Source organism: Mustela erminea, chromosome 2, assembly GCF_009829155.1.
Source record: "Mustela erminea isolate mMusErm1 chromosome 2, mMusErm1.Pri, whole genome shotgun sequence".
NCBI classification, from domain to species: Eukaryota; Metazoa; Chordata; class Mammalia; order Carnivora; family Mustelidae; genus Mustela; species Mustela erminea.
In genome coordinates, this window is record NC_045615.1 from 98,984,633 (window position 1) to 98,998,514 (window position 13,882).

General features: G+C 45.0%; 1 protein-coding gene across 9 annotated transcripts in view; it reads left to right on the forward strand.

Annotated features, from left to right (window-relative positions):
• The window catches only part of ADD1 (adducin 1), an 82,561-nt gene that overhangs the window by 51,541 nt on the left and 17,138 nt on the right, over positions 1-13,882 (forward strand). For all 9 annotated transcript variants that reach the window (XM_032333643.1, XM_032333648.1, XM_032333649.1 and 6 more), the window contains exons 4-9: positions 1,496-1,647; positions 7,265-7,345; positions 7,592-7,741; positions 9,810-9,953; positions 10,061-10,159; positions 10,883-11,059. In XM_032333643.1, coding sequence (XP_032189534.1) covers positions 1,496-1,647; positions 7,265-7,345; positions 7,592-7,741; positions 9,810-9,953; positions 10,061-10,159; positions 10,883-11,059 — 803 coding nt within the window. The remainder of the gene's footprint in view (positions 1-1,495; positions 1,648-7,264; positions 7,346-7,591; positions 7,742-9,809; positions 9,954-10,060; positions 10,160-10,882; positions 11,060-13,882) is intronic.

The window sequence follows — 13,882 nt, forward strand, 5'->3', positions numbered from 1 at the left end:
GCCCTGGGCACAGAGCCCATGTAGGGTTTGATCCCACAACCCTGAGACCACAACTCCAGCTGAAATCAAGAGTGGATGCTTAACTCACTGAGCCCCCTGGAGCTCCCCTGGCCCGGGAGTTTTCTTTATGGAAACGTTTTTAACTGCAAATTCAGCTTAATGGAAACAGGGCTATTCAGCATGTCTGTTTCTTCTGGAGTGAGCTTTGGTAGCTTATGTCTTTCTAGGATTTTGTCTGTTTCATGTAAATTAAAACGTGCTGGTATAGTTGTTCATATTATCCTGTTATTATCCTTTTTAATGTCGTTAGGGTATGTAGTGATTTCCTTTCTCTGTTGCTTCTTACTGGTGACTTCTGCTTCTGCTGTGTTTTGTTGGAATCTGCCTTTTTTCTTCTTTTATTTTGTTTCCTTTCATTTCGTGTTTCATTTCTTTTGATTTCATTATTTTGGTTTTAATCCTCAAGATTAAATGTTTTTCTCTATTGTTTTCATTTTTCTAAAGATTGATTTATTCTTTTTTTTTTTTTTTAAGATTTTATTTATTTGTTAGAGAGAGAGATACAGAGCGCAAGCACAGGCAGACAGAGTGGCAGGCTAGAGGCAGAGGGAGAAGCAGGCTCCCTGCCGAGCAAGGAGCCCGATGTGGGACTCGATCCCAGAACGCTGGGATCATGACCTGAGCCGAAGGCAGCCGCCCAACCAACTGAGCCACCCAGGCGTCCCAAGATTGATTTATTCTTAAGAGAGAATGTGAGCAAATGTGTGTGGGGGGGGTGGGCAGAGGGAGAGGGAAAGAGAATCTCCTGCAGACTCCCCACTGAGCACGGAGCCTGATGCAGGGCTGTGTCCCATGACCCTGACACCATGAGCGGAGCCTAAACCAAGAGTCTGATGCCTGACAGTAGCACCCAGGTGCCCTCTTGTTATTTTTCTGTTTGACTGATATCTCCTTTTTCTTCATTCCTTTTTTTTCTTACTCTTTTTGGATTTAGTTTTCTTTCTTAGTTTCATAAGATGAAACCTAGATCATTTAAAAACATTTTTTTAAGGCTTTATTTATTCATTTGAGAGAAAGAGCATGAACAGGGGAGAGAGATAGAGGGAGAGGGAGAAGACGACTCCCCAATGAGCAGGGAGCCTGATGTTGACTTGATCCCAGAACCCTGAGATCAGGACCTGAGCTGAAGGCAGATGCTTAATGGACTGAGCCACCTAGGCGCTCTCTTCTTTTCTAATACATATGTTTACTGCTGTAAATTTTCTTATAAGCATCGCTTTACTGCATTCCACAAATTTTGCTACCATTTTTGTTCTTGATTTCTAACTTAATTGTATTAATGTTGGGGAACATGATTTTTATGAAATAGTCTTTGAAGTTTTTGAGTCTTACTTCATGGCCCAGTGTAGAATATTAATATCTCAGGATTATTATTACTTGTGTTATATTTTATCAGAAATAGTAAGTGTTTGGGTTTGTTTCTCTTCTATTTCAGGTCTTGGTATGGTAACTCCTGTGAATGACCTGAGAGGATCTGATTCGATCGCCTATGACAAAGGGGAGAAATTACTGCGGTGTAAGTTGGCAGCATTTTATCGGCTAGCAGATCTCTTTGGATGGTCTCAGCTTATCTACAATCATATCACAGTGAGTATTAAATGGGTAGTAACTGAGTAATAAATGGAATATTACGTATCTGGCACCACCTCTTCCCGTTTAGGGAAAGAAGGGTCCACTGAGCTGAAGTCAGTCTTGGAATACCTTCTTTCTCATTCCTGACTGCAGAGTATAATCATCTGAGAATTATGTAGTTTGAATTAAAAATTACAAGGACAGTACTTTAAAACTCACTTTTTGCATACTGACCTTATAAATGAGCGTTTACCAAAGTATAGTCTTCTCCTGTTACCTGGGGTCTTGCTTTCTGCAGCTTCAGTTAAACTTGCTGTTGGCCAGTCCAGAAATTCATGGCCCTGCTTCTGGTGTATCGTCAAGGTCAGTGGTAGCCGCTCGCTGAGTCACACGCCCACAGCATTCAGCTCTTGCAGCTCCTCACAGGGGCAGTTGATCACCTACATCATCACAAGAAGAAGGGTGAGCACAGGGAAGTGAGACATTTTGAGAGAGAGGGAGAGATCATATTCACACAACTTTCATTGTAGTGTATTATTATACTTATTCTAGTTTATTATTCGTTATTGTTATTAATCTCTTGCTGTGCCTAGTTTATAAATCAGACTTTATCATTGGTATGTAGACATAGGGGAAAATAGTGTATATCGGGTTTGGTACTGTCTGCAGTTTCTGGCATCCACTGGGGGTCTTGGAATGTCTCTCCCATAGATAAGGGAGAACTAGGGTACAGGCCATTCCCAAAAATCTTTTTATGTCTAAAAACCAAAGAATGAAGATGTTTGTTTTATTTCTTGTTCTGACCCAAGTCTTCTATTTCTCATAGTTTCGTTTCGTTTCTTTCTTTTCTTTTCTTTCCTTTCCTTTTCTTTTCTTTTCTTTTTAAAAGATTGTTTTTATTTGGCAGAGGGAGAGGGAGAAACAGACTCCCCGCTGAGCAAGGAGTCTGATATGGGACTCAGTCCCGGGACCCTGGGATCATGACCTGGGTCGAAGGCAGACGCTTAACTGACTGAGCCACCCAGGCGTCCCATCTCATAGTTTTTTCTTTAGCTGCTCCAGTTTTAGCTATTTTTTAACATTATCAGGACTTTTGTTTTCTTCTTTTAGTAAGTATTTACTTGGTGTCTGCTGTAAATATTGATTCTGTATCAAGCATTATTCTAGCTCTGGGGTTCTGTCATGGAGTGAGACAGGTCCTGCCTTTTTGGCTCGTCCTTTCTACATCCCAAGCCACTGGCCCCTGTTTCCTCCCTGTTTGGTCCAGCATGGTGTATCCTGTCTGTGCCACTCTTCGCCAGTACTATGCTATCCGTCCCTGCCCCCAAGCACCAGACCCTGCTGCAGGGAGCCTCAATACACCCCACTGGCTTTCTCCTTAGACTGCAGCCCCAGTTGCAAATGAATCCCCAGTGCTGCCTGGCACTGTAGGACGTCTCACTTAGCCAGCTCACTCGTGTTTCTCTACTCTGTCTATTGTCCTCGAAACTCTTGACCTCTTTTCTCCTAGCAAATGAGCACAGTGTGTCACAGAGCATGTGGGAGCACCTGACCACCTGCAGCCAAACCTTGTTTCCCAGTTGGAGTTTCACCCCGTCTCTTGCCCCCTTTGATTCCTAGTGCCTTGTCAGGTTTCTGTTTTTCTCTTTGCTCTTCTGTTGAGATAACCTCTTTCTCTGACTTTTATACTTATTCCAGTCTCTGTTTCTTCATTGAATTTCTGTTATTGGATATTTCAAGTTATTAATATAGTGCCTACTTCTAGTAATAAGTGTGCCTCCCACGGATGTCTGCAGAAGTCAGTCCTGCTGGTACTCTCACCTCCCCTAGGGCCACTGCTGTTAACAGCCGCTTAGACTGTTTTACCCTTTTCTTCAAAGCCAGCGCACATGTAGGTGATTTTCATACGTGGACTGGTAGTGGTGCTAGGTTTGCTCCATTGTAGCCTGCGGGGAGTGCTAAGCCTCCGAGGAGGAGGGTGGTCTGGAATCCACCTTTTTGGCCAGTGCACTGTGCTTCTGGGACATGGGATGGATCTTGGCCAGAGATGTTGTGTTACCCTCCTCTCTCTCTCTTCCCCATGTTGCCGTTAAAGTTCGCTTTTGAAAATGCAAACCTGGCCCTTTCGTGTCCCCACGGTCAGGCCTGTAGGATATTACCTCCATTTCCCCCAAAGCAGTTACTATCACCCATACTTTCCATTTGCTTGTCTGCCATCCATCTCCACTCACAGGAACATTGAGTCTGTGAATGGTGCTTCTGTAGGTACACAACAACCCAAAATCCGGCCTCAGTAAAAATATCGAAGAGGAACTGGGAACTCCGTGGTGCCTTGTGGTGCTTGGTTAGAGGGTCCACTTAGCCTGCCACTTCTGCCACTCTTCCAGTTCTGTCCCTTGCACCTGCATGAGAATTGCTGGCATCTGTGACTGATCCTGCTTGACAGAGTGCTCTGTGGAGGGAGTTTTATGCTCAGTGGTTGGCTGAGTTCCATGAAAATGTTACATCTACAATCAGAAACTTAATCCTTGGCTTTACTAACAGCTTCATATTCTTTGGGGATTTTAAAATGCTGTTTACCAGTAGTTCCCACTATGAATGCTGTTTAAGTTTAACTTGCTGAAATTGCTTTTACCACCCATTACCCCCTTTATTTAGTACTTGGCAGAATTAAAACATTAGTTAATGTTCACTCTTTTGTAGATGATCTTTGTGGCCTTTAATACTTATGAGTAGAGAAGATACTGAAGCACAAAAAATATTTCCTGTATCTTGTGAACTAGAGAATCTTTGAGGAAGAAAATTTTATTCTTATTTTTTTAACTACTTATGGCATTCATTTTTTGTTTTACAATCTAAGTGTTATCATATAAACTCTTAACAGAAAATAAATATTAACAGTATTTGTCAGTGCAACCAAAAAGTGCTACCAGGTCACTGTGCCCTTTCTCTGAAAGGGGACCTAGGGATTTTCTGCTGAAGGGAGTTAAGAGCGCTAGCAGGCATTGGAGGATTGGAGATGATTGTTTGAATTAGATCTCTGTCTTAAGATCACATCAGGTTTCGAGAAGCTTTGTGGGGGGGGTGTCAGAAGCCACGGTGGCCCAGTTAGCATGGGAGCTGGACTTCTCCTCGTGGTGGCGCTTAGCTAATGCTGAGGCCTTTCCACCTCTAAATACCTCTTGGTTCAGCTTCAGCATGAACTGCGGGGTGTGCTAAGCCTCGGGGATGGGGGGGAAGGTCTGGAGCCCACCTTTGTGGCCAGTGTGCTATGCTTCTGGGACATGGTGTAGATCTTTACCAGAGAGGCTATGTTGGGTGTCTTTGGTTTTTAGGGAGTGACCTTAAAATCTTCGATGTGAGTGCTCAGTCCTTCTGGACAGACAAGGGGCACCAGGTGTGTAGGAACATATGCAGTGAGGGTGGCACCAGCCCTTTGGAAACTTTCTTGCAGATATTCTCTGCTCTTGTTTACTTCACACCTATATTTAGTACTTTCGCCTTTATAATTTAGAGAGAGAGAGCACGCGCCTGCATGTGTGCGCATGTGGTGGGGAGGGGCAAAAGGAGAGAAAAAGAGAATCTCAAGCAGGCTCCACACCCAGCATGGAGCCAGATGCAGGTTCGATCTCACAACACTGAGATCATAACCTGAGCCAAATCACAAGTCAGATGCTTAACAAAGTGAGCCACTCAGGTGCCCCAGCACTTTTTCCTTTTTTGCTTCAGACTCAGAAAATTGTATATTTTAAGCTTTTTCTATTAAAATATGTAGATTTGATAGGTTTTTTTTTTTTTTTTTTTTTTTTTGGGAAGATGCATTTTGTTTGAGAGAGCAAGAGAGAGCATGAGCAGGGGGTGGGACAGAGGAAGAGGGAGAAGTAGACTCCGCACTGAGTGGAAGCCCATCACAGGGCTCCATCCCAGGACCCTGAGATCATTACATGAGCCAAAAGCAAGAGCCAGGCGCCCAACCGAGTGAGCCATCCAGGTATCCCTAGATTTGCTAGGCTCTTAAGTCAAGGAAGAAAAACTGTTAGTATTCTTTATAATAAAATTTGAGTCTAAATATCCAGGAGTAGGTGGGATGTGGCCCCATTATTAACACCAGTTTGAGAGAATGTTGTATGCTATGAACAACGTTACAAAGATCATGTGAAGAAATGAGAAGTCATTATAAGCAAGAGAGCATACAGTGTCTACAGCTAGTAACTGTACACACAAGGTCTGCATGGTGTTAGGGAAGCTTGTTATTGGCTTTGTAGTAGGTTTTTAATGTGGAACCTGATAGCATGCTTTTAAAATTTATACTCTTGACAAAAAGTTCAAGAGTAGCTAAGATGAAGTAAGTAAGGAGTTTTTCCTACCGACTGTCATCTTATAAAGTGATGGTAATTAGAATAGTGTGCTTTGGGCAAAGGAAGAGACAGACCAGTGGGACAGAACAGAACCTGGAGCCAGATTTCATGTACTGAAATCAGAGACAGAGAAGAGTCTGCATTGTGGATTGTAATTGACGCTGACACAATTGGACTGAAAAATCGAAATTGGAAAGTTATATATTTATACCCACAAAGCAATTCTGCGAATTCAGAATTGCCTGAATTGCCCCACTGCCTTTTAAAAGTCATTTTATTTTACTTTTTTAAGATTTATTTTATTATTTTTGACAGACATCACAAATAGGCAAAGAGGCAGGCAGAGAGAGAGGGGGAAGCAGCCTCCCCGCTGAGCAGAGAGCCAAAGGCAGAGACTTTAACCCACTGAGCCACCAAGGTGCCCTCAGAATTTTTTTTTTTTTAATTTTAAAGATTTTATTTATTTGAGAGAGAGAGCATGAGTGGGAGGGATGGGTAGAGGGAGAGGGAGAAGCAGGCTGCCTGTGTGGGGCTCGATCCCAGGACCCTGGGATCATGACCTAGGCTGAAGGTAGGTGCTTAACCCAGGTACCCCTAGATTGTAATTTTTAAAGAAGATGGCAGTAGAAGCACAGAGCTCCCATACCCTGCTGGAAGGAGTGTACATTTAATTAGGTCCTTTGGATATAATTTAGTGTCTCTGAAAAAACCTGACCATGTATGCTGGGAGACAGGTACAAGAACGTTCCCAGCACTGGGTTACGTAGCAAAACAGGAGCCATGGGCATTGACAGAAGAATGGACACATTTGTTGTGTATTCATCCAGTATATGAGTATCATAATGTGGAGGAATCTCAGGAATAATGTGGAGGAAGAAAGGTCACTGAAAAATGCAGTATGATTCCAATTATATGAGGTTTTGAGCACTAAAGACAAAGTCTGTTTGGACAAAAGTAAGTTTTGGTTTCCACCATGATATGCCTGAGGAGTGGCGTCTTTCTGCATGTGGTGCTGATTTGGTAGCCACCAGGTTTCCTCTTTATGAAGTCAGTTGTCATGAATGCGACCAGGATGCATGTTATATACCCGAGACGTGACTACAGTATGATGATGGAAGCTTCCAGTCCTTGTAGTTCCGTGACAGACGCTGTACCTATGGGCTTTCCTGCATAGCTCACAGAATGCGCACAATAAACCTGTGAGTTTGTGTATAGAAAGAGATGTGAATATTTTCAGTTGGATTTTTGAGCTGACTCAGCAATTTTCCTTACAGACCAGAGTGAGCTCTGAGCAGGAACATTTCCTCATTGTTCCCTTTGGACTTCTCTATAGTGAAGTGACTGCATCCAGTTTGGTAAGAATATCCTTTTCCTCTTGGGTGTCATGTGTGTCTAGGTCATAGTTGATAATTAAATACATTTTAATCCCATGAGACATAAAACCCAAGAAAGAGGACAAAGTTTGTGTTTTGTGTGATAAACTCAGAAAAAAAAAGCTTTAGAATTAGTTATAAACACTTTAAACTTTGGCTGAAATAATTTCTAGGAAGGGTCATTTGAAATCCTCTTGACATCTTAAATTTTTTTTTGCTTATTTTCAGGTTAAAGTCAATATACAAGGAGAGATAGTAGATCGTGGAAGTACTAACCTCGGAGTAAACCAGGCTGGCTTTGTGTTACACTCTGCCATCTACGCTGCGCGACCAGACGTCAAGTGCGTGGTGCACATCCACACGCCGGCAGGGGCTGCGGTGAGTGTGCTGCTCCCCGAGCGAATCGGAGTGAAAGCTGTGGAGCGGGGGGCGCTTCACGTGTCCTCATAGTTGTGCTCTCTTGAGGCAACAAGTCAATAAGCCTGGTTTTGTGGAGTAGAAAAAGTCTTTGACTAAGTTTACTTTCTTAAAAGAATTTTTTTTCCTTTTAAGGGGTCTATACACTCTCTAGTTTTGGAAAACCTGTGTGAATCTGAAAGTGTCCATTAGACTTAACAGAAACTTGGAGTGTGTTGGGGGTGAGGTCAGACTTCAGTGTGGGGAAGACTGCTGGGAGCTGCAGAGGGAGGGCCGTAAGCAGACTCCTTGTCTGTGAAGAGGGTGTGTGGGGGGTGCCAGACAGGCTGCAGGGGGAGGATGCAGTGGTCTCAGGGTAGTGCTACAGGGATGCAGGAGGCCTGGACCTGCTCATGGTCCCTGGGGTGCCAGATAGGGGTGGCAGATGTGAGAAGGGGGTGGTTGAGGCCTGGAAGCCTCTAGATGTCTGCTGGAAGCCAGCAGACGCCGGGGCTGGATCATGATAGGAAGGAGAGGAGGAACGGCTGTGACAAGAGGAAGGCACAGACCTTGTAAGCTGTTGGGAGACCTGGCCTCTGAGCCCGGAGCTTCCCCAGAGCCCGCCCCAGCACAGTCAACAAGCCTGGGCCCTTCTTGTGCCCACGGGCCAGACCTCCCAGCCTGAACATGCTGGTTGTTAGTATGATCATGTGACAGTGAAACGCTTCAACTCTCCAGAATTGGCTTTTTATCACCGATTGTATATTCTAATGACTTTTTGGACTTAACTTTTACCACACCATAACCTCGTGGATTCAGTAATGCTGAATGTTTACCTGATGTTTTAATGTCATGTGTATTGGATTGTTTCAATGAATGTTTGATCTGTCTGGCTTAGTTATTTTACTTTGAATATGTGGTTCTAGATGTCAGCATAAGAGTTTTAGTAGAGCTATCATTTTCTGAAATTTTTTCTAAAAAACAAAAGCGTGCTCTTCCAGCCACAAAAAGTCCATGCATTTTAATGAACTATTAGCGAGTACTTTTAAAAATATGGTTATAAACAGCATACTGTATAATTATTTTTTAAAGATTTTATTTATTGATTTGACAGAGAGAGAGATCCCAAGTAGACCGAGAAGCAGGCAGAGGGGTGGGGGGGGGGGGGGGAAGCAGGCTCCCCGCTGAGCAGAGAGCCCGACTCGGGGCTTGATCCCAGGACCCTGGGATTATGACCTGAGCCGAAGGCAGAGGCTTTAACCCACTGAGCCACCCAGGAGCCCCTGTATAATTTATTTTAAAACATACCAGATCACTTCACTTGGAAATTTCTTCTCCTAGGAAGGCTGATGCCGTGAGAGAGATTAAATGTGACGTTGCTACCTTTTTTGTGGTGGCGTCTTTTAGATGAACAGTTGTTGCCCTTGTGGATACTCTTGGAATCTTTGGAGCCTGTTAGTTGAGGTAGAAATCCTTAAAAATTAGCACATTCCAAAGTCAGTTTGGGAACATTAAGGAAATTAAGGGCTTTATGAACACTTAGGATTGTTTTATTGCAATAGAAGAGAAATTATACAGCATAATTATTCTAAACTTCAGAAATTGGCTCTTATCTACATCTCACGTTTCGTTCTCCCCTACAGCCTGAGATGACAAGTGGGTCAGAACCTTTCAGCATGTCCAAACCTTCTCTTTGCAGGGTCATGGCTCACTCAGAGGGAGCCCTTGTCATACCTTGCAGTAGGGCCGGGCTCATCTTGCGAGGAAGCCTGAGCTCATATAGCATTATGATCAGTGTGGGAGAAGTCCAGAAAGACGTGGAATTTCTTTTGAGGCTCTCCCAGCATTGCGATGCCTTTGATTTTTAAGTGTCCATCTGTAGTAAGCCCCAGAAGTAAAGTTCATCTTAAGTTCATAGGTTCATTTCTTTCTGAGAAGAGAACAAAATAAAATATGTTCCCCTTTTTATTTCTTTGAGGAAAGCGTTTGCCACGTCATTAAGGTGTGACTGTTGATTTGTCTTCATTCATGGTGACTGCTTGTTCTCTAGGTCTCAGCGATGAAATGTGGCCTCTTGCCAATCTCCCCGGAGGCGCTTTCCCTTGGAGAAGTGGCTTACCATGATTACCATGGGATTCTGGTTGAGGAGGAGGAAAAAGTATTAATTCAGAAAAATTTGGGGCCTAAAAGCAAGGTCAGTAGGCATCTAATCTGGTATTTAAATTGTGCAGGAAAGAAGAAAAAAGTCAGAGTAAGCTGTCTTCTTGTGTAGCTCCCTCGAGCTTTCGTGTCTCCCTACAGGTTCTTATTCTCCGGAATCACGGGCTCGTGTCAGTCGGAGGGAGTGTTGAGGAGGCCTTCTACTACATCCATAATCTGGTGGTCGCGTGTGAGATCCAGGTGGGCGGGGACCAGTTTCTGTAGGCTATGACTTATTTTGGCGTTTGCAGGGTTCTTGCAGATTTTTGATACTTAAGTTTAGTAGGAATGAGTTTTTGCATCATCTCTTTGCCTGAGGTGAGCTAGTGGATTTGGAAACTGACCAGAGCAAATGCCATTTTACCGATTTAAGTTGGTGAATGGTTATTGGGCTTTTCATTTCTAGTGTTTGTTATTCAAATACAGATGTCACCATCACTTACAGAATGCTAGTGTGTGCCAGCGCCATATCAGGTGCTTCATTTACATGTTATTTCGTTTGCCCCTCATGGCCCTGTTCGTAGAGGCAGGTACAGAGAGGGAGACACTTGCCTGGGCGGCACCAAGCCAGCTGTGTTCAATCCCAAGTCTGTGCTCTCCCCACTGGAACCTTAACTTCATCTAGGCAGCACTGCAGTCCCCAGGCTCCTTCATACAGCCTTAAAAGGGGCTTTGTTTCCCCGTTTCTCCTCCAAGCATGAGGACCCAGTATCTTTGTTTTGCTAATGAAGAACTTCTGAAAATGACTTTATGTGTGGGTTATCTGTCTCTGTCCATCCTTCAGTTTTTAATTCTTACACTCTGATGGCTTGGTTTCGTCAGAGACCTACATTTCTGTTTGAGTCATCTCTTGTCGTTATCTGATCTGATCCTTTTGTCCTTGGCAAGAAACTCAAACGGTACTATTTGCTTGTTTTGGAAAAGGTTCGAACTCTGGCCAGTGCAGGAGGGCCGGACAACTTAGTCCTCCTGGATCCTGGCAAGTACAAAGCCAAATCCCGTTCCCCGGAGTCCCCAGGAGGGGAGGGTACCAGCTCACCTCCTAAGTGGCAGATTGGCGAGCAGGAGTTTGAAGCCCTTATGCGGATGCTCGATAATCTGGTAAGATCATTGTTACCACCTGACAATAAAGCTTCTGTTCCAAAAGCAGCAATGTCGGTGTTTTTATAGCAAGTGAAATTGCTGTCTTCACGCAGTGTGTGAATGCCTTCCCCTCAAAAGTCATGAAGAAGCACCAGGGCAATTGAACTCCTAAGCTAAGTCACAATAAAATAGGGAGGGTTGCTTGTGTTCCTTTATTGTTTGAAAGGAGTCACCTTTGTGGGGACAGGAGCAGAGAGCATGCCTGCTCAGAAGTGGACAATTTGGCCCTGGAGCAGCAGTTAGCAGCGCCCGACCTCCCACAAGCAGGCCGGGGGGTGGGGGGGTTGGGGGAGCTTTAGCGTAGCAAGGTGGAGCGCCCCCCCCCCCCCGGCCCCGTGTGCTGCCATTAGCTGTGGCGGGTGCTGTCAATGGCAGCACGGGGGCCTATGGGGCTCGTGGGGCCCATTCTAGCCTAACAGGACTGTTGGACCAGGGCACAGGTGGGGCGGGTGGCCTCAGGAGGCAGGAAGTCTAACTTCCTTAAAGATTTTGGAACAGAAAGAGTATCAGATTCAGTGTGTGAAGTGTCCTCGGGCTGGATTTGTTTAGTCAGGGCGGAATGAACAGAGAAAGCAGAATCTTCCATAACTCCTGAATTCACTGGCCCCGTAAAGATGGATTGCATTAACTGACCAGCTGCTCTTGAGCCTCTAGCCACTAATAGAACACAAGGAGTGCATGATCTAGCTAGGGAGATGGACGCACAATGCTAGAGGCAGCTGAGCGTTTGGGATCTGAGTTCTGACAGGGCATGATGAGGGCTGCAGAGGTGGAGACAGGGCACAGCCCAGGTCACGAGGAGCAAGAGGAGGAACAGAGCTCACTAAGGAGATAAAAGAAGCAGCTGGCATTAGGTGGGAGGGGCAGTGGTGGCTCAGGTGTCAGCACTGGGCAGCAGGTTCCCCCAAGGGGCCTGACGAGGCAGAGAGTGCTGGGGTGGCTTCTTCTCTTCTCCTGGCAGGCACTCTAATGTCTCACTGCTCTGTGACCCTGAAGTCAGGCAGGGAATAGGAGAAAGGACTAAGAATGGAGAATGCCAGCCCACCACATGTTGTGTGCTCAGTGCCTTCTCAAAGAGGGAGAGAAACCAGAATTAGGCAATAACTCTAATTTGCTAGAGGAGGGAGAGGAAGGATGAAAGATGAATCGTTGAAGTGCTTGTTACAAGGGTGTGGTATTCGGTGTCCTTACTACACATGGTCGCACAGTCGTTATTGTCATTTAAAAAAAATTAATTTAAAATTTTAAATTCATTTTTAAAAATTAAATTAATTAACTTATTTATTTATTGACAGAGAGATCACAAATAGGCAGAGAGTCAAGCAGGGGGGGGGGGGGGAAGCAGGTTCCCTGCTGAGCAGAGAGCCTGATGCAGGGCTCGATCCCAGGACCCTGGGATCATGACATGAGCCGAAGGCAGAGGCTTTAACCCACTGAGCCACCCATGCATCCCGTTATTGTAATTTTTTAAAAAAGATTTTATTTATTTGACAGGGAGAGCAAGAGCATATAAGCAGGGGAAGGGGCACCGGAGAGGGAGAAACAGGAGAGGGAGAAGCAGACTCCCCACTGAGTGGGGAGCCCAGTAATGCAGGACTTGATCCCAGAACTCTGGGATTGTGACCTGAGCCAAAGGCAGACACTTAACCTACTGAGCATCCCAAGTGTCCTGATTATTGTCATTTTTAAAAAAATTTATTTGACAGAGACACAGTGAGAGAGGGAACACAAGCAGGGGGAGTGGGAGAGAGAGAAACAGGCTTCCTGCTGAGAGGGACCCTGGGACCACAACTCAAGCTGAAGACAGACACTTAATGACTGAGTCATCCAGGCCGCTGCTAATAGTCCACATTTTAGTGTAGCATTTGATTAACCATGCATGTTTGCCCGTAATTGAGCAGGGTACATGATAGTTGAAGATTCTCATACTTTAAGACCTATTTGAACATAGAGTTAGAAGAAATGCTAAATTGCTTCCCTGAAAAACCAAGATGTAATACCAGCTTGTCAAAGAAGGAAGGAATCCTTATGTTCAGCTGTAAGCCACTGCCCTACAGCAGGTCTGAGGCCTGAGGATTGCTTCTCATTTTAGGACTGTAGCATTTAAAGGGGAAGTATAAGAAACCGTACCCTCTGAGGATAAGGTTTTGTGATGTTCTAGTGGTTTATCTTGGAGTCATGGTGACTACTTAGGTGTCTTCCTGAGGAAGAAGACACTGCAGTTGTTAAGAACCGTGTTTTGCTGAAGGTGGCCTTTTCACCACCGAGTGGTTAGCACTCAGCGTCCTCAGTGGCACGCTCAGCAGTGGAAATGCTGCGGGGTGGACACTTGCCTGTCTTCCTGAGGGCAGCGGTGGGGGAAACAAACAGCCACCGACTGATGACTTCGTTTCGGGATTGTTCCCACCGTTTTTTGAACGTAGTAAAGGAATGATTGGTAATGAAAGTGGTCTCCAAGGAAGAGGAGCACCCAAAGGGAGCAAATTCCTCCCCTTCCGTCTTACAGGACAGAATTGGGAGAAACATGAAGGATTCTAAAGCTCCTCGGCAGGCAGAGCACCAGCCGTGGCCCCTCTTGCATGACCAGCCTCTGATTCTCTGGTCACTCCCTGTTCCTTTGTGGCTGTGAATGACTTGGTCCAGACATGCAGCTGTGGGTCAGGAGCTGGCTGAACCAGATTCTTGGCTTAGGGTCTCACAAGGAAGGCTGTAGTCACCGTGTCAGCCAGGACTGGATGTTATCAGAAGGCTGGGTGGGGGAGAATCCACTTCTAGGGTCCC